Consider the following 20,365-nt stretch of genomic DNA (forward strand, 5'->3'; position numbering starts at 1 on the left):
GGCTGTGTGTGTGTGTGTGTGTGTGTGTGTGTGTGTGTGTGTGTGTGTGTGTGTGTGTGTGTGTGTGTGTGTGTGTGTGTGTGTGTGTGTACCAGAGCTTATTGTCTATTACATTAGTGTGTGTGTGTGTGTGTTATTATTAAAGTACGGAGAGAGAAATGTCAACATGAAGCCTGTTAGCTTCATGCTAACATTAGCAGCTCTTACACTATACCCCCCTGAAAAGAACAGATCTACACACACACACATATCATGCACAGATCTATAGATCTACAACACAAGATCTACCAGCTTAGACACACTACAGATCTCACACAGCTTAAAGGTGTCAGATCTATAGATCTACAGAAAGAAGCATATATGTGAGCTTGTAGATCTGTTCTTTTTGGGGGGCAAAGCAAGTGAGAAGAAAAAAAAAAACCGCAACAAAAACACATGTATTTAAACCTAGAGGGTGTAGAGGGTGTAGAGTAATCTCTGCGTTACTACACTGTGTTTATTACCTTTATAATAACACAGTCATTAAGACGCGTTATTAAATATTAATATGTGAGTGTAAACGTGTGTGAGAACATGTCACACAGTGTGTAAACATGGATCCTTCATTTGTTTCATTACGGGCCCGTCCTGTGTCATTAGCACACAGTCAGCTAGCCTCTCTGTGCTAATAGAGAGCCCTAGCCTCCGTGCTAATACACAGGTAGCCTTCATGCTAACGCGGAGCTAACCTCCATGCTAGCGCGGAGCTAGCCTCTATGCTAACGCAGAGCTAGCGCGGAGCTAACCTCCGTGCTAACACAAAGAAGGGGGGGAAAGGCTAATGCAGTGGCTAATGCTAGCCTGGCTCTGCCTACACAGTGACTATAGCCACACTGTAGTGTAACGGTACGGTATGATATATAATATGATAAATCAGTGAGATAATAACCACATACAGAGCATTCAGGGTTACATATGAGGTTATGAGATATGTCATGTTATCAGAGACACTTAGTTAAAGCTCTATTGGTGAAGTAGTGCTGCCTGGTTACTGTCAAGTCAGTGTGTTTCTAAAACACTTTCTATGGAGGGGGAGGGGATGGAGCCTGGGCTAGCAGGAGGCTAATGTCCCCCTATAGTACCGTGTAGTGTAGGTGTGTGTGTGTGTGTGTGTGTGTGTGTGTGTGTGTGTGTGTGTGTGTGTGTTTGGTTATTAACATGGTAACAGCTTAGTGATGGCTGTGTGTGTGTGATCTGTGATTTCAGCAGGCTGTCGATAGGATCTAGACAGGCTGTAGTGTAGATAGGCTTTAGACAGGCTGTAGTGATGATGGTTGTTGTTGGAGGGAAGCGGCCAGATGTGTGGGTTTGACCAGCTCATCCTCCTCACTGCAGCAACATGCCTCCTTTCACATTATATGGTAGTTAACGTTGTTATAACGCTGTTACTGTTATACATGCATTATATGGTAGTTAGTCTGGTTGCCCTAACAGGGTTAACCTTGTTCTACATGCATTACATGGTAGTTAACATTGGTATAACGTTGTTATACGTGCGTTCAATGGTAGTTAATGTGGTTATACATGAATGTAATGTTAGTTAATGTTATTATACATGCTATACATGCGTTTAATGGGAGTTAACGTTGTTGCACATGCATTTAATGGTAGTTTACACATGCATTCACTGTAGTTGACGTGCATTCACTCACTGTAGGTAACGTGCCTTTTAACCTTATTGCACATGCATTCACTCATGGCAGTTTGCATGATGCATTCACTGTAGTTAACATTGTTGTACAGCGTGCATTCATCATGGTAGTTATCTTGTTGTTCATGTGTTCATGGTAGTTATCTTGTTGTTGTACATGTGTTCATGGTAGTTATCTTGTTGTTCATGTGTTCATGGTAGTTATCTTGTTGTACATGTGTTCATGGTAGTTATCTTGTTGTTCATGTGTTCATGGTAGTTATCTTGTTGTTGTTCATGTGTTCATGGTAGTTATCTTGTTGTTCATGTGTTCATGGTAGTTATCTTGTTGTACATGTGTTCATGGTAGTTATCTTGTTGTTCATGTGTTCATGGTAGTTATCTTGTTGTTCATGTGTTCATGGTAGTTATCTTGTTGTACATGTGTTCATGGTAGTTATCTTGTTGTTCATGTGTTCATGGTAGTTATCTTGTTGTTGTTCATGTGTTCATGGTAGTTATCTTGTTGTTCATGTGTTCATGGTAGTTATCTTGTTGTACATGTGTTCATGGTAGTTATCTTGTTGTTCATGTGTTCATGGTAGTTATCAAAGGGGAATCCCTCTTAGACTAGTGATTAAGATGTGTGGCTCAACATGGGAGACCAGGGTTCGAATCCCAGGCGTTCCACATTCATGGTGGTATTAACGCACATGCATTCATTCATGTATTCATGGGGGTTATAACACTCACTCATTCACACAACAACGAGGCATGTGATGCCATGTCTTTGTGTGCAGTGCATGTTGTTTTTACCTGAACCTTCGTATTTAAACATGTCATTTTTCTATGATGAATAGTAGACAAACCTGTGAGGTATAATCTATGATGAAGAGTAGACAGACCTGTGAGGTATAATCTATGATGAAGAGTAGACAGACCTGTGAGGTATAATCTATGATGAAGAGTAGCTAACAGTTACAGCATGGATCCAAGTTCTCAGTCGCCATGACCGATTTCAGCCATTTGGATTCCATAGAACAGGGGTCTTCGACAGGGGGTCCATGACCTCTAGGGGGTCCTCAGAGTTACTACAGGGGGGAGGCACCAAATCTTTGTGACAGGAATTTCTTTCCTTTATTTTCTTTATTTTCTTTCTGAGGGGAACGTTAGCCAAAAATAGCCGATCTACAAGCCACAACGCCTCGCGCTGTGAGGCGTTGTGGGCTTCTAGATTGGCTATTTTTGGCAAAGAGGAGACCAAGTACATGTTTTCTAAGTATTGGGGGTGCAAGTGGTTTTCTGTCTGAAAATACTTAATATAACATTATGTTAACATGAATCCAACACAACGCTACGCAATGATAGTGCTGTCAAACAAGTCTATGAAGCTATTATGTGATTTTACACAATATATAGTGTGTGTGGGGCGGGGGGGGTCCCTACTTCATCTCTCTCTTAGCTAAGGGGTCCTTGGCCTGAAAAAAGACCCCCGCCATAGAAGTCAGCATGTTACGCAGCGAAAATAGTAGACAGGTTATTTTCAGTTCTTATTTTAAGATCAGAGCGTTTGAAGTGGTTAAACTAAACTAACAACATGTTATAATATATTATTATATTATATTAAGATGGTTAAACTAAACTAACAACATGTTATAATATATTATTATATTATATTAAGATGGTTAAACTAAACTAACAACATGTTATAATATATTATTATATTATATTAAGATGGTTAAACTAAACTAACAACATGTTATAATATATTATTATATTATATTAAGATGGTTAAACTAAACTAACATGTTCAGAAGCATTGTGCAGAAAAGTCTTCATATTCTCCATATTTCATATAAAAGCAAAGGTTAGTTAAAGCCTCAATCTGTGATTTCTTCACCTGGTTGGCTGTATGTAGAACGGCAGGAACAATATGACTAAAACATCATAACTTTACATATTGTGTGTGTGTGTGTGTGTGTGTGTGTGTGTGTGTGTGTGTGTGTGTGTGGGGGGGGCTTCTTTCACACGTTAGGATTTGGTCACACAGACATTGTCAGTGGTGTAGATTGTATTTAGCATCCATGGCATGATGATGAGAGGGCATTGAAGGTCAAGGTTACCTTTGTGTAAATGCTCTTGTCTTTGTTTTCCAGGGCGACAACTTCAGAGGATTTGAAGCAGAGAGAAAAGGCTACAAAGGACCGTTACGGTCCAGACACAATCCTCCCAAAGGTAACACAACATCGAGAAGAAAAGAAAAGCGTGCTGCACGACACACTTTGACTGTTATTGAAGAGCAAGTTGAAACTTATACCAAAGTACAACATATCCTGCTGAATGTCTGCAGCCAGTTCATACTTTTTTAATTGAATTGATTGACAATCTTTATTGACAATGCTCATATGTAAAACAACAAAAGCATACAGCTGTACATTACTGTCAAAAGGATGAGCACAGAGCATTAACCCATTAAGACCGGGAAGGCAGTGAGGAAGTGTCATTTTTAGATGTTTTTGGCTATTCAAAAATAGCAGATCTACAAGCTCATATCGCGGCACGAGTGCCACGCTATGAGCTTGTAGATCTGCTATTTTTGAAAAATCGTGACAATTCGTGGCCAAATCTTGGATTATATATAATTTTAAAGCGAACATTTGTAAAATATTTAGTTCCAGGAAAACCCCCAGAAGCAAAGATTTGAGTTACAAATGTCCACCAAAAAAAAAGGAAAAAAAATCAAATATTTGCACATTTACTTTTCATGATATTTCAAAAACAGCAGATCTACAAGCTCATAGCGTGGTGCCACACTACTAGCTTTGTATATTTGCTATTTTTGAATAGCCCAACGAAATCTAAAAATGCCACACAGATAGATGCGTTCCCGGTCTTAAAGAGTTAAAGTGACTGTGTGTTTAAGCGGTGTGTTTATATGGATGAGGTGTGTAATGTGTGTGTTTGTGTGTTATATGGATGAGGTGTGTGTGCAGTGTGCTGTGTCTCTAACACGTTTGTAATGTGTGTGTTTGTGTGTTATATGATGAGGTGTGTGTGTGCAGCGTGCTGTGTGTCTAACACGTTTGTAATGTGTGTGTTTGTGTGTTATATGATGAGGTGTGTGTGTGCGCAGCGTGCTGTGTCTCTAACACGTTTGTAATGTGTGTGTTTGTGTGTTATATGATGAGGTGTGTGTGTGCAGCGTGCTGTGTGTCTAACACGTTTGTAATGTGTGTGTTTGGTGTGTTTTAGGTGATGCTGTCAACACCAAACCCAAACGACAGAGAGAGAAGCAGCCGGTGGATGCGTCAGCGGCCGAGGCAGAGGAAGGGATTACGTCTCTCTGTCCAGATAAAGATGTGAAACCCACGCAGGAGGAGGTCGACAGCTCGTCCGCCGACGCCCGGCCCGCGGAGGAGGAGGAGGAGGAGGAGGCGAGGAGGAGGAGGAAGGGCGCCGACGGCGGCAAGAACACTAAGGACCGACAGGCCACGAGAAACGGACCCGCCTCCTCCTCCGCGCCCAGGATCACCATCAAGCTGGTGGCCAAGAAGAAAGTGAAGAAGGAGAAGGAGAAGGAGAAGGGCGCTCATCAGAAACCCCTGACCAAGCTGAAGATAAAGGAGATCCAGGGCCAACAGATCTCCAGCGCTCACGTCAAGTTAAAGACGGAGCCGCAGGAGGAGGAGGAGGACGACGCACACGGGCTGAACGGCACCGAGGACGAGGGAGGCGGCGGGGGAGCCCCGCCGCCCGCCAGGAGGCGCGGGAGATCTGCTGCGAGGGTGACAGAGCCTCCTCCTCCTCCTCCTCCTGCTGCTGCTGTTGTTGTTGTTGTTGAGTCCAGCGCCAAAGTAGAGGTTGACGACCAAAAAGCAGAGGAGAGAACATCAGGCCAACCTGACCATAATGCACTGAAGAGCGGGCAAGCCAAGCCAAAAGCCAACGTAAAGAAATCAAAGCAGAAAGAGAGGCTCCCAGAGAAAGACACTGAACCCGCGAACACGCTGGTGACCCGTAGGAGCAGCAGAGCCACCAACGCACTCTCCAAAACGCTCAAAGACCGCCCGACCCAACCGGACAGTCCCACCAGTGCCAGTAAAGACCGCTCCCCCCCCCAACAACCGGAAAGTCCCGGCACCGGTAAAGGCGGCGCGGCAGAGTCCACCATGGAGATACCGACGCCGCAGAAGGCCAAGCCGGTGACTCGGCGGGATCGTCTGAGGCAGAGCAAGAGGTTGAATAAGGACGCGGCGGCCGCGCCAGAGATCCCCGTCGTCCCGTCGTCCACGAAACCCGCCGTCGGATCCAGCGACGGCCTGCCTTTGAAAGCCGACGGCATGAAGGTACCGGGGCTACGGTTGTATAAAATCCCAAACCCCAAGTTTGACAAGGTCAGTGTCAAAAAACCCTCCCGGAAGAAGAAAAAACGGCGCAAGTTCGTGTGGACTTTCACGCTGGTGAAGGCAGAGTGCAAAGCGAAGGGAGGCGAGAACACGCCCAAGGCTGTCAAAGTGACAGAGAGCCCGGAGCGCGCCGCCGTAGTGGACCCGTCCTCTCTCTCGGACACACGTGTCACAAAGTGTTCGGAGGGAACCGGAGAGAAGAAACCGAGGACCGACGGCGGCTCCGCCCCGGGCGAAAGTGTCGGCGCGGGCGACGTCGAAAAGCGTTCCAAAATCATCTCCGACACGCCCGTAGAGGAGAAGGCCACGTTACAGGTGGATGTCGCGGTGGAGCAGGTAACCGCTCCGCCCCTTGCGCAGGACGCCACAAAGACGGACGTGGTGAAAGTCGTTCCCCCGCTGCAGATCAAAAAGGTCTCTTCGCCGGGGAAACACAAAAGCTCCAAACCGTCGTTTTTAATCCAGCAGGTTAGCCCCGCCTCTGAAGAGAGAGAGGCCGAGAGAGAGGCCCTCTTTAAAGACTCGAGCGTGGTTCAGGAGGAACAGACGTCGGCCCCGGACGCGCAAAGCAAAGAGATCCCCCGGCTAAGGAGAAGACCGCCGAGCGTCACCACCACGCCGCCCAAAAACAAGCGCGGCGGTCCCAAGGCGCCGACCACGCCCAAGCAGAAGCTCAGAACCGGTCCAGACGCCGAGGGTCCCTCTCCACAGGTCACCAACAAAGAGTTAAACGTGAACGTCTCCTCCGCAGAGGATTCCAGCTCCACGCTTCCTCCTGATGCCTCTGGACAGGTTCCGTCTAAAGAGTCCTCTCAGCAGACGCCCCACGTACCCCCCTCCTCCTCCTCCTCCTGTCCCACTCCACAACAAGAAGCATCGGGGCCGGTTCCTGAAGATGCTCCGCCGGTCCCCGCTGTACTTCCTCTACTGACGACTGAGGAGGAGGAGGAGAAGACACTGGAGGAGAAGGAGAAGAAGGCACCTGAGGAGGAGAAGGCACCGGAGGAGGAGAAGGCGGCGGAGCAACGGGTGAAAGAGGTGAAGCATCGCAAGCGAAGAAGCAGCTTCTCGTCCAGAAAGAGGGCCGCCCAAAAGAAGAAGTCGGCGGTCTCTCCCGCGGCCGCTCTGAACGAGCTGTCGGCGGCGCTCGAACCCGCCGACGCGGCCACTGAGAGCGTGCCACCCGTGGTGACGGAAGACGTTGAGCCTGTGGTGAAGGATCACTCTATAGGCAGTGAAGAGTCTCTCCCGTCGACTAAAGAGGACGTCCAGAGGCCAGAGCCCCGTGCTCTCTGCCTGTCTGTGGAGGAGGAGGAGGAGGAGGAAGGAGGAGAGACGGTTGAGACGCTGGTGAAAGAGGAGCCACACATTCAGCTCATAGACGGCCAGGAGGAGGAGAAGGAGGAGAAGGAGGAGGAGGCGGCGCTGCCAGAACGGCAGCCGGTCACGGACCAGGAGCAGCCGCCGTGCCTTCCCCCCCCCAGCAGGAGGCCGTTGAAACAGGGGAAGAAGAGGCGGAAGAGTCTGATTGGTCAGAGACAGAAACAGAAGCACCGAGCGGCCGAGAGGAAGGAGAGGCTCCTCCTCTCTCTAGTAGAGACTAACTCGCCCCGAGTCCAAACGCCCGGGGGGGGGGGCCGCCCGCCGGCCCAACGGGTCCGAGACCAGATCAAAGACCCGCTTTCCAGCCCGGCGCCACCGCCGCCGCCGTCGGAGGCCGCGCCCCCTGCCCCGCCCCCTGCCCTGCCCCCGGGCTCTAAGCTGGTGGGCGTGCGTAAGAAGAAGCGGCGGAGGCGCCACTCGGGCCTTCACTTCCTGGGCTCCAAGAAGCACAAGGCGCGCGCCAAGGCCCTGCTGGCCAGGAAGGTGGAGATGGCCGTCAATGTGAAGCAGGAGGAGACGGACCTGTCGGTGGACGAGGTTTGTGAAAGCAGAATGTGTATGGGGCCACTCATCATCATAACACACTCATCATAACACTCATCATAACACAATATGATGAGACATTATAGACTGTATGGGGCACACTCATCATAACACAATAATGATGAGACAGTGTATGGGGCACTCATCATAACACAATAATGATGAGACATTATAGACTGTATGGGGCACTCATCATAACACAATAATGATGAGACATTATAGACTGTATGGGGCACTCATCATAACACAATAATCATGAGACAGACAAGAATTCAATTTCCAAAGTATGAGAGAGTTTAAAGGTATTAATACAGTGGAGCCAACGTACACGTCATCAATGGGACATACCAGCTGACTCACTGAGGTCATGCTCCACCTCTGGTTAAAGGGCAAGACCACTTTGGTAGAGGTTTGGGTTGTGTAGTTACCTTGCCATGATGCAACTCCAAAGGTGGGCAAGATATCAAAAATAATTGCTCCATTGATTAGAAATTGATAATTCAAAATATGCTCCTCATTGACTTACATTGTATGGTAAAACAGCTCTCAAAGTCACTCTTTTAGCACAGAAACAAACGCAAACAAAGTTGATTCAGACAATATAGAACATCACCAAACCCAATACTGTTTTTTTTTAAATAAAAATGTCAACTTCCTGATGATTTTGACATTTTTAATAAGTAGAAAACCTGGACTGGATCTGCGGATCCGGATCCAGATCTTTAAATGGTAAAATCAACAGGAAGTTGACATTATTATTTAAAAAACAAACAGTACTGGGTTTGGTGATGCTCTATATTGTCTGAATCAGCTATGTTTGGGTTCATTTATGGGCTAAAAGAGTGACTTTGAGAGCCGTTTTACCGTACAATGTAAGTCCATGAGGAGCATATTTTGAATTATCAATTTCTAATCAATGGAGCAATTATTTTTGATTTCTTGCCCACCTTTGGAGTTACATCATGGCAAGGTAACTACACAAACCAAACCTCTACCAACGTGGTCTTACCCTTTAAATAGGCTTGTTTCAGACACACCCCCTCAACACCAAACACAAACAGTTTTTCACATAGAGATGTTAATTTAGTCAACAAGCATGATGACAAAACGAAAGAATTTAAATGTTGCATAGGTGCCAGCTTGTCTCATAGAAGCAGGGTGGGGGCACACAGACTGCGGGAAACTTAAAAAGCAGTACAACTATACATTGGTTTGTTCTAAATTCACATTATTTCAGATTAACAATATTACATACTTCAAATTTCCTTGACAGGTTCGCCCGTCCTCTGTGGACGCCACCATGCTGGACGGCGCCGGCGCTCAGCCCGGCAACAACAACAACAACAACAACAAGTCCAAGTTCCTGAAGAACATCAAGCACTTCATCATGCCCGTAGTGAGCGCCCGCTCCTCGCGGGTCATCAAGACGCCGCAGCGCTTCATGGACGACGCCGGCATGTCGGTGCTGCCCAGGAGGGGCTCGCCCAAGAAGGGCCTGCTGCAGGTCTGCAGCCCCCCGCCCCCGCCACCGCCACCGCCACCGCCGCCGCCCGCCGTCCGGCCCGGGAAGAGGCGAGACGACGGCGGCGCCGCCACGGTACGCCCCCTGTGCACGATTATTACATCATCGTCTGATTGCAATAATCTTTGTTATAATCGTTTCCATGTTGAAAAGTGTTCATACATAAAAAAAAAGAGCAGAAATAGCTGATCTACAAGCTTACAACGCGTCACTTTGTGACGCGTTGTAAGCTTGTAGATCAGCTGTTTCTGCTTTTTCTGCAGAAAGCTATTTCTGCTTTTTCTCCCTGCATGTTGAAAAGTGTTCATACATAAAAAAAAGAGCAGAAATAGCTGATCTACAAGCTTACAAAGTGACGTGTTGTAAGCTTTCAGATCAGCTGTTTCTGCTTTTTTCTTTCTTCTCCTGCATGTTGAAAAGTGTTCATACATTAAAAACAAAAGCGCAGCTACGAGCTTGTAGGGTAAGTGATTTTCTTTGGTTAAAATAAGTGTTAAATAGCTCTATATTGTGATAGTACTAATTGCTATAGAGTGTTTGTTCAGTAAAAGGAGTCTCCTTGTCTCTCCAGCTCTTTATTAAACAGAAAATGCATTTTCGTTTCAGTTCCCTTTCCAATTTTATCCAATCAGGACAGAGAACTCAATCAGGATACAGATTAAACAAGTGAAATTGGAAGTGATGACACTAAGAAATGAGCTGACAAAATTGGAACTGGAACACTATACAAATGAAGCTTAAAAATGGGTACTTTCTCCTGATTGGCTGAGATTTTGACACCTACCGGAAAATGTGTTTTCTGTTTATTAACACATATACTGCCAATCCCGAGATATCTCGGGACATTAAATCCACCCGTTACCTGCGTATCCCGAGATATCTCGGGATCGTCTTTTTATGTGGTTTAATAACGAAAAAAAAAAATTTTGGTACCATCCTTGATTTTTTTTTTTTCCCCGTTACGCTTCCGACCCATCCTATGAGAAAATTTCCGACAACCGTTTCCGGTTCGTTTTTTATCTTGAAAAAACAGTTTTTCCCTGGTTTTGGCTAAAGATCATGGTTTTCACACGGTTTAAAAAACGAATGGTAAGCTCCGGTTGTATTTTCTTGTCTTTGATTGACGAACGGTTATCCTCTTTGTGTTTAAAAACGATCTGATAGCCGATCGGATGCTAAGCTAATCTAAGATGGCCGGTGGGGAAACGTCACAGCCACGTCACGGCCAAACGGATATGACGTTTGCAGCCTCTTTGGGCCGCTGATATCACAGAAGAAGAAAAAGAAAAAAAAGTGTCAACATTATGAGGGCTCGAACGTCCGTCGTTGCTGTTTATAAACACCATCCGATTGCGGATTTTAATGGATTTTTTTTTTTTGTGAACGGTTCAAAAGGCTATAAAACTCAAAAACGCTGGCAGTGGGTGAGTACCTTATGAATAAACTCTGGCAGGGAATGTGTTAAAGAGCTGGAGAGACGGGGAGACTCCTGTTACTGAACAAACACTCTATAGCAATGATTACTATCACAATATAGTGCTTTTAACAAAATACTTTTTGTTTTAACCAACAAATATCACTTACCCTACCTTTAATCGCAATTATCAGCGTGACAATTAACGGTCGACTTAAACGTTCTTACGGTGACACACAGCCCTACAGAGGAGAGGAGAGGGAGCTGTCTCCATCCTGATCTTAACCCATTGAGACCTGGAACTGTCTCATTTTTAGATTTGAGCTAAAAAGCATTATTTTACACTTTGGGCTATTCAAAAATAGCAGATATACAAGCTCATAGCGTGGCACCGAGTGCCGCGCTACGAGCTTGTAGATCTGCTATTTTTCAAAAATCGTGAAAATCTTTTGAATATATATATTCTTTCAAAGCAAATATTAACTCAAATCTTTGCTTCTGGGGGGTCCCTGGAATAAAATATTTTGATGGGGGTCGGCGGCCAAATACATATAATTTTGGGGGGTCCTTGACATGAAAAAGTTTGAGCACCACTGATATAGAAACATACGTTTTTCAGAAAACTGTTGAGATTTAGGAGACATGTAGAATCGGCTTCACGTCTCAATGGGTTAAATGTTTATAACATGTGACACACAGCCCTACAGAGGAGAGGAGAGGGAGCTGTCCCCCATCCTGGACCCAGAGGACGAGGAGGACCTGCTGAGCGAGGCCCAGCTGGACGTCAACCTGTTCTCCACGCAGGAGCTGGAGGACGCCAGCGCCGTGACCGCCGGCCTGTTCGCCTCGCCCTCGCCCAAGAAGAAGAAGACGGCGGCGTCCTCCAAGTCGTCCAGCAAGAGGCGGTCCCTGCTGAGGAACCCCAGCTTCAAGTGGCACCTCCCGGGGGAGTCCGGCGAGGATGTGTACAGCCTGGACAAGACCCTGGAGAACCAGTACGAGAACATGTTCCTGTCCAAGCCCTTCGGCGACCACGACGACGACGCGGCGCCGCCCCGCTCGCCCAGAGACCTCCGCCTGCTCCAGAAGAAGAGGAGCTCCGTGTCCAAGTTCAACCGACAGCAGCAGCAGCAGCAGCAGCAGGCTCCTCACATGAAGATCTACAAGAGCCTGAAGACCCTGCATCCAGGTAGGACTGCAGCTATAGAGATGACCTTCTTAGTGATTTATTATATGTCTCTGCTGTCCGGCAGGAAGCAGCTAACTCCAAAATGTTCATTTTTCAGGAAATGACAAAAACAAAACAAAAAGTGGAGTTAGGAGGTTCATTGATAAGAACAGCTGAATGACCTCCATAATAATAATGTTTATTGTCCCCAAGGGGAAAATTGTCTTCACAAGGTCTGTTCACAACAAAAACAACATAACAACATGACAACAAAAACAACATATCACAAGACAAAGACATGAGGTCCCCACTGTACACGGAAAACCCTCCTATGGACGGGGCAGTTGGTTTAATGCTGCGATGGCTGAGGGGACAAAACTCCTGCTAAAACGAACCTTTTTCCACTTTAAGGTTCTGTATCTCCGACCAGATGGCACGAGGTCAAAGTAGCGATACAGGGGATGATCAGTGTCATTTGTTATTGAGAGTGCTAAGCGTGTGATGGCCTTATTGTTCATATCAGCAAGTGTGGGTATGGGAAGTCCCATGATTTTGGAGGCAATCCGGGTGATACTGTAAAGTTTGTTCCTGTTAGGCATGGACAGTATGGTGAAAAAACATGCGGAACAATACAGTAAAACGGGTTGAATGATGCTCACAATGAGGTTGGAGGTCAAAAGGGGGTGGAGCCTGGAGTCAGCTAAACCAGCTAACTCCACCCCCCTTTGGCGGAGTTAGCTGGTTTAGCAGAACGTTTGAGGATCCAATGGAGTTAGCTGGTTTTGTCAGAAGCGCTTTTTAATACTTTTCATTGGTTCAATATTATTTTTACCAACACACAGACATAAAGGGTGTTCTGTGTTCAATAGCCCTGATTTATGGGAAACTAGAAAATGTGCTCCTCGGAGCGCAGGTCTCCGCCAGTAAAGTTCCTGATTAATCCTGTCTTACCTATTTATATTACATATTGTCACGTGTCACGTGACCAATGTTAGCTTGGCTGAGACGGACACACACACACGGAGGGTAAAACTCTCCTGGCGGAGACAGAAAATCACACCCCATTCATATGTAGAAACAGCAGTGGTCATCACAGTGATGGAAGCTCACTTCAAAAAATATAAATGATTTTTTGAAGTGCGTGGTGATATTTATAGGTTTTTATTTCATCATGCGTCTCGCTAGCCAATCAAAGCATTGGTGACAACATATTGTCACGTGTCACGTGAAGCTTGACCAATGTTAGCTTGGCTGAGACGGACACACACACACGGACGGACGGAGACGAAAACATACTCTCCACCATACTGGCGGAGACAAAAATGAAAAAGCGGAAAAATTGAGCTGGTTCCTGCCGCACAGCAACGAATATATTATATAATATATCTATATATATTATTGTCTCCGCCAGAGGTGGAGAGTATGTTTTCGTTCTTGTCCTTCCGTGTGTCCGTCCGTCTCAGCCAAGCTAACATTGGTCAAGCTTCACGTGACACGTGACAATATGTTGTCACCAATGCTTTTGATTGGCTAGCGAGACGCATGACGAAATAGAATCCTATAAATAGGTGTGTCACTTCAAAAAATCATTTATATTTTTTGAAGTGAGCTTCCATCAGCCAAGCTAACATTGGTCAAGTGACACGTGACAATATGTAATATAAATAGGTAAGACAGGATTAATCAGGAACAGTACTGGCGGAGACCTGTGCTCCGAGGAGCACATTTTATAGTAATATCTATTATTATCGATTTAATCGAAACAATGAAGAGGCATGTTATTTTGATTAATATTTTTTAATATATCAATTGATATGACGGTTCAAGTAGATTTTTTATCAACAGTACAACAGTGTCGCACAGACATAGCAAAAATAGCCGATCTATAAGTTCACAACGTTTTTTTTAACCCTATTTTCACTTCTTAAAGAAAAAACCCTAAATGTAACACCTCCCAAATCAATTATTCTTATTCATATCTATAACGTTTTCAGAAACAATATTACTTATACATAATAAACCTAATTTTACATATTGTGTTCATTGTTTAGGAAACAGTGCTACTGTGGGGGGGGGGGGGGGGGGGGCTCCTTTCACACTGTTTCACAAAGGTTATAATAGGACTTGGCCAAAAACTTTGTTTTTCAGTTGTGAGATTTTATTTAGCTTTAATCCATGTGTTTGTCTTTTGTTGTTGATTTGTTCATGAAAAGTGGATGAAATGGAAGTGATAAAAACATAATTATGTACAGGGGTGCACATGCGCACCCAAAATAAATAATGCGCGGCACATCCAACAGCTGGGACAGGAATGGGACAGGAATTTCCCAGCTTTTATTTTTTAGCAAAACTAAAAAATAAAAGCCTGGAGATCGAGACTAGGAATTTACTTCCTGAAGCCACACTCACACAATCACGCTAAAGCACGCGTCGGCCCCATGTACAGCCATTAGGCGCAGGGGGACGCATGCTGCACGTGATTGTGTGAGCCTCGCATCCTGGCACACAGACACGCTGCGACTCGCAGCTCGCTGCACGCAGCGGCTGTTAGAGGCACTCGTCACCGATGATGAACCCACCGTAATGGGGTTATAATAAAAATGGGGTTATAATTCAAAATATGCCGTGAACGTCCCAATCTGGCGGATAAAAGCAGCGTAGCACAGGGCGCCAACCTTGGGGGGTTCACCAAACGGCGTGTAGCAGCACAGAGGCAAGTTACACTATATACTGTTAAAGTTAAGTCATTTGTGTTGTTTGTTAACACTTCCTATGAAGCCCATGTCTGCAATGCATTATAAATATACTTAGAATGCATTATAATCTGCCTATAACACTGTTTACATTCTTCTTTCTCTCATATAACAAGGATAACATTATAAAGCATTTATAATGACTTCAAGTATTATATAATATACTTGTTTCCACGATATGTTTTTTGCAAGATTCATAGTATTATAATTCTCATTGTGTGAACTTGACTAGTAATCCTACTATAATTCTAGTAACCTCTGTCCGTTTGTAGTGGTGTCACAACCCGGTTCTCCTCACTGGCTGGACCAATTGCTCTGATTTTGCACACAGCCATTGACCATTACCATCTGAACGCAACTGTGAAGCCCGTTTTTCACTTTCATCAAATCTCAGCTTCTTATTAGCGTTTTTGTGTAAAACACTGTCGCCATGGTTACGGGGCTGCCCAGCTATGGGACGAGCTGCCAGATCATGTGCGCATATCCCCCCACGGATGCGTCGACCGGGTATGTCTAGTTATTTGTAAATTATAGTAATTATAATGGATGTATGAGTGCTCATAACTCAAATTTTACAGTTGTATAAAAACACACTTACGTCACTCTGGGTAAGACTGTCTGCTAAATTATGATACGATTTTTATAATTGACTGTGTGTCATTATACAATGGTTTATAAGTTGTTATGAATGTTAGATAAAGCTTATGTATATGTTTTGTGTTTGCCAGACCCAGGGGGTCGGCCTACATGAGGCTTTGTCGGTCGGTCGGTCCGTCCCTCTTTTCCTCTGCACACACGTCATTTGAAGTCCGGCCATTCAGATTTCAACCACTAGGGGTCTGGCAGTACCAGGTCTCCTGGTTCCCTTGTTCTCAGTATGCTTTTAGCACAGGATTCTGAATCTTTTAAGCCCTATTCAGTAAGATATTATAAATGTTTTGTGTAAAAGTGTGATGAACCATTCTTGGTCTGGCCCCTTGCCCAGGACCACTTTCCCATGGAAGACCCAGGTTCATTGGGGCACTCAAACCTCTCCACCACGATAAGGTGACGATTCTTTGGAGAGGTGACGTGCATGGCAGGGGCGTCACCCCACTGAGTCTTTCGACCTGCATACCATTTAGGCCTCATTTTATAGTATTATTATTTCATTTTTTTGTAATTTTCTGTATGAAAACAAGAGATCTACAAGCTCACAAGATTTGTGAGCTTGGAGGTTTCTACATTTCCTCTACTTTTAATATTGTTTTTCCGAAGCCTTTGAAACACTACTGGACTATGCAGTACTTCTGCCGAAGTGTTAAAGGTCCTGGCAGCACCACAGGCAGCACCACAGGCAGCACCACTGGCAGCACCACAGGGTCTCCCTTTACATTCCAATGCCGTGTGAGAAAGTACACAGTGTCTCCTTCTTCATTCAGTTGGCCGTCTTCAAGCAGCACTTCCAATTCCGGGTCACATCCATGCGTCAATGTAGAGATAGTACCTGGAAGTACGAGATAAGCATTCTGCTCCTGGCCCCATTCATCCGTATGCCTGTAGCATACCTGCTTCGGCTCGATATTCGATTCGGGTGGCCTGAGAACATGAGGCAGATCTATTGGTGGAGTCCTCCAGACGAGCTGCTTGAGCCACGAAGACAACGTTGAATCGGACAAAGCTGTACATCCGTTAGAAATTGTCTCCGTAGTCACCTCCTCAGCAACGCCGTTCCCTGGTTCGATCTGCCACCAGTGGTCTTCGATTGAAAACTTCAAATTCTTCAGCTTAAACATTTTGAATAGCGGAAGGAAGTTAATTTATTAATTTTCCAGATATATACTGACTGCTTTTGGTCATGTCATAATGGTGAGGTCATGATGAGTCATCATATCCCAAATATGGAATCCTGGGTTAACCATGTCCAAATATGGAATGGAAGTATGCAATATTTTAACACATTGTCACGGTCTGCCTCTCCACAGACCGTGTCACCACTTCGGCCACTCCCACATTCCATTCCTGCTCTCAGTCCTAGTTACACACCTGCCCCCCCACTCCCTCGTCAGCCCAGCAGTGCCCTGCCCATTACCAACCTGTGAACACTTACCTAATCAACCTGCTGCCTATAAAACTGGACTCATTCCACACACACATTGTCAGTACAAACTTTGTCTTTCCTGTATTCTGCCTTGGAGAGTCGTGTCCATTGACTTGTGTTTCCATAAGGGTTGCACTTCCTGTTTACTGCTTGTATTACTACGTTTTGCTGTAAGCTTATTTACTGCCTTAATAAATCCGTGAATTGAAACGATTCTGCTTGTGGTTCTGCATTTTGGGTTCAGTCATTCTGCATTCCTGACACATTCCCTGCCATCGATTCCCAAAAAAAAATTGGTGGTGGAAAAAGTACTCACGTGTTTTACTTAAGTAAAAGTATCAATACGGCACTGTAGAAATACTCTTGTTACGTAAAATTCCGGAATTCAAATTGTACTTGAGTAAAAGTACAAAAGTATTGGTGTCAAAATGTACTTAAAGTACCAAAATTATTATGCAGAATGCTCTGTTTCACAAGTTTTTAAATGTATAAAATGTATACAAATCTTTTGAAAATAGCAGATCTAAGCTGATGCGACTCATTGTGAGCTTGTAGACCGGCTATTTTCAAATGGCCAAAATGTATATAGGGCTGAAGTGGTTAATGTATGTTTTGTAATAACAATCAAAATCTACAAAGTAACTACAGTATCTATCCCTGGCCACCACACCAGGTCTCTGCATCGCCGTTTCAGCTTCACAATGCCCAGGTGGCCACCATGGGCCACACACACACAATGCCCAGGTGGCCCTCGTGTGCCATGGATAATACACACGCACGTAGGGCACCAGGGATCACCGTGCACAGTCCCCGTGCCACACAGGTGTCGTTCCAGCAGGAAAGCTCCTGTCGCACACAGGAGAACGAGGCCAGCTCCCCCGAGACCACAGGAGGCCAGCCATTGTGGATGTAGGTGCAGAGCGTGGAAAGGATGGGGTCCTGTTCAGAGGCGTCCTTGAGCTCCTGCAGAGAGACAGTGGCCTGGAGGGGTGTGTGCAACATGTTAATAATGTCCTGTTCAATACAGTCAGTGCCGACATGTAGGGCTGGGGTGGGAACAGGGCAGGACAGCAGGTCAGCCACAACATTATCTCTGCCTGGTGTGAACTTCAACTCAAAATTGTACTGGCGGAGGCGGTGGAGACCACACCCAAGGCTCATCTTTACGCAGCAGCCGACGCAGGGGGGCTGTGGTGTCAGAGTACTGTGGGAGAAACTTTAAATGGTATCCAGCCATGCCCAAGAGCGAGGCCACCTGGGCAGCTGAGATGGGTTCTGGGATGGCCTGAATGGCGTCCACATTGGACTGAAGTGGAGTTATGCCACCTGCAGACAGTCGGAACCCCACAAACTCAATTTCCAGAAAAGAGAGGACACACTTTTCAGTATTGAGAGTCAGGGTGTGCTTGGCCAGGGCTGCAAACACCCTGTTGAGTCATTCGTCATGAACGTCAGCCTTGGGCCCGTGCACTACAATATCGTCCAGGTATATGGCCACGCCTAGTATGCCAGCTAGCACAGAGACCATGACTTTCTGGAAGCAGCTAGGGGCGGAGCAGAGCCGAACGGCATCCGGGTGTAGCGAAACACCCCGGCATGTGTTACAAAGGCTGTGAGGCTTCTGCTGCTGGGGTGAAGAGGCACCTGCAGCTACCCCTGTCTGAGGTGGAGCTTGGTAAACACTGTGGAGCCGTAGAACTGAGCTGTGAGCTCCTCTGACGTGGGTCTGGGACCACCGCCTTATTCACTGCACGCAGGTCCACACAGACATGCAGGGCCCCGACTTCTTCTTGGCCACCACCAGGTTCGAAACCCAGGGCGAAAACGGTTTCGACCAATGGGCTCGACTCACGAGCTTGCGCACAAGCTTGCGCACGGGGCCGCGCACCTCTGTGACGTAAAACGCGTCACTTCTGTGACGCAGAGCGTATCACAGTGGCCCCAAATAGGCCCCGCCCATCACACTTTCCAATCCGGAAGAAGGGGTGAATTCACTTCATGCGCTGGGTGAGCAACTCAATGCAAGTGGATGGGAGGGGATTTCGGGTGCCCTCTCTATTATTTTTAACTCTATGTTTCCCACCTGAGGCCAGTTCTCCCCTGCTGCCAGTTTCTAGCTGCTGCCAGTTCCCCCTGCTGCCAGTTTCTAGCTGCTGCCAGTTCCCGCACTCTACCAGTTCCCACCTGCTGCCAGTTCCCACCTGCAGCCAGTTCCCACCTGATGCCTGTTCCCACCTGATACCAGTTCCCAACTGATGTCATGACTGCAAGTTCCCACCTGATGTCCTTTGGGAGTTCAGACTGATCCAGACGGTACCGAATAGCTGCCATCTTGCATAAGGTCTTCAGGCTAGGACTCAAGTCCAAGATAAACAGGTCTCTCCGAAAGAGGAAGACACGATCTCCCACCATGCAACAGCTCATACCATACCTCTTAGACGGGCCTTTCCCCTTAGGCTCGACCTTCTTCCAGGATAAGGTCTTTGTATTGAACTTCCACAGATCTTTGAAGGTCTCGTGGCCACCAAACACGTACAGCTCTCCATCGTAGGCAAAGGCTGAATGCTTGCAGGCTTCTTCTGGAAGAAGCGGTGTAGAAGGGGTGATGCTTAGCCAGCAGTCGGTCTCTGTGTCAAACACTCTGATGTTGTTGCAGTCCCGGATCCTCTGGGCCGTAGCCCCGATCTGTGTTCCCAAGCCCACCCGGCCCCCAAATATAAACATCTTTGTCCCGATGACGGTGGCAGAGTGATCGGATGAAGCAGGTCCTCTGGTGTTTATTAAAGACCAGACCATTGTGGCGGTGTCCAACTTGTACAAGTCATTGTTGCATTCACCCGGCCATTTGTTGGCAAGGCGACCTCCATAGACGTACATGACCTTCCCCAAGACGCAGGCTGAGTGCTCGGTCCTCGCCCCTGGAACAGTCCCAGAAACCTCCGTTTTCAACCATCTGTGGGCGTCGACGTTGAACGCATAGAGCTGGTTAGTACGCCTGTCCCCCCAGATGTAGACGATGTCCTCTACCAGCACAGCCGAGTGGCCTGCGAGCATGTTGGGAACCTCAGGGGGGCGCTCTCCTCGTCTTCTTGTTGTCACCGGGGGCAACTTCACCCAGTGCAAAGCCACCGTGTTTAAGATGTACACACAGATCTGACAGGCTGATGTCCCGGTTGTATATCCACCAGACCTTCCGAAGGAGTACAGCTTGTGTCCTACGGTGACCACAGCCTGACGGGGGTCATCTGGTCCCCTCAGATCCCCAGATCTCCAGGGATCTGGAGGTACCGCCCAGCAGAACATCTTCGATCTTCTGTCAAACTGTAAAGTTATGGACTGCTATACTGTGATGTTCTGATGAACCGTAAGGTTATGGACCGCTACACTGTGATGTTCTGATGAACCGTAAGGTTATGGACCGCTACAC

At 46.5% G+C, this 20,365-nt stretch overlaps 1 protein-coding gene across 1 annotated transcript in view; it reads left to right on the top strand.

The window, feature by feature from the left end:
* Positions 1 to 20,365, top strand: part of kmt2bb (lysine (K)-specific methyltransferase 2Bb) — a gene marked incomplete at its 5' end in the record, with an annotated part of 105,750 nt that overhangs the window by 454 nt on the left and 84,931 nt on the right. Inside the window, 5 exons of the mRNA XM_084048675.1 lie at positions 3,826 to 3,904; positions 4,922 to 7,287; positions 7,390 to 7,995; positions 9,275 to 9,598; positions 11,637 to 12,126. Coding sequence (XP_083904801.1) covers positions 3,826 to 3,904; positions 4,922 to 7,287; positions 7,390 to 7,995; positions 9,275 to 9,598; positions 11,637 to 12,126 — 3,865 coding nt within the window. The remainder of the gene's footprint in view (positions 1 to 3,825; positions 3,905 to 4,921; positions 7,288 to 7,389; positions 7,996 to 9,274; positions 9,599 to 11,636; positions 12,127 to 20,365) is intronic.

This window comes from Gymnoscopelus microlampas (assembly GCF_963454915.1).
Source record: "Gymnoscopelus microlampas genome assembly, chromosome: 3".
NCBI lineage: Eukaryota > Metazoa > Chordata > Actinopteri > Myctophiformes > Myctophidae > Gymnoscopelus > Gymnoscopelus microlampas.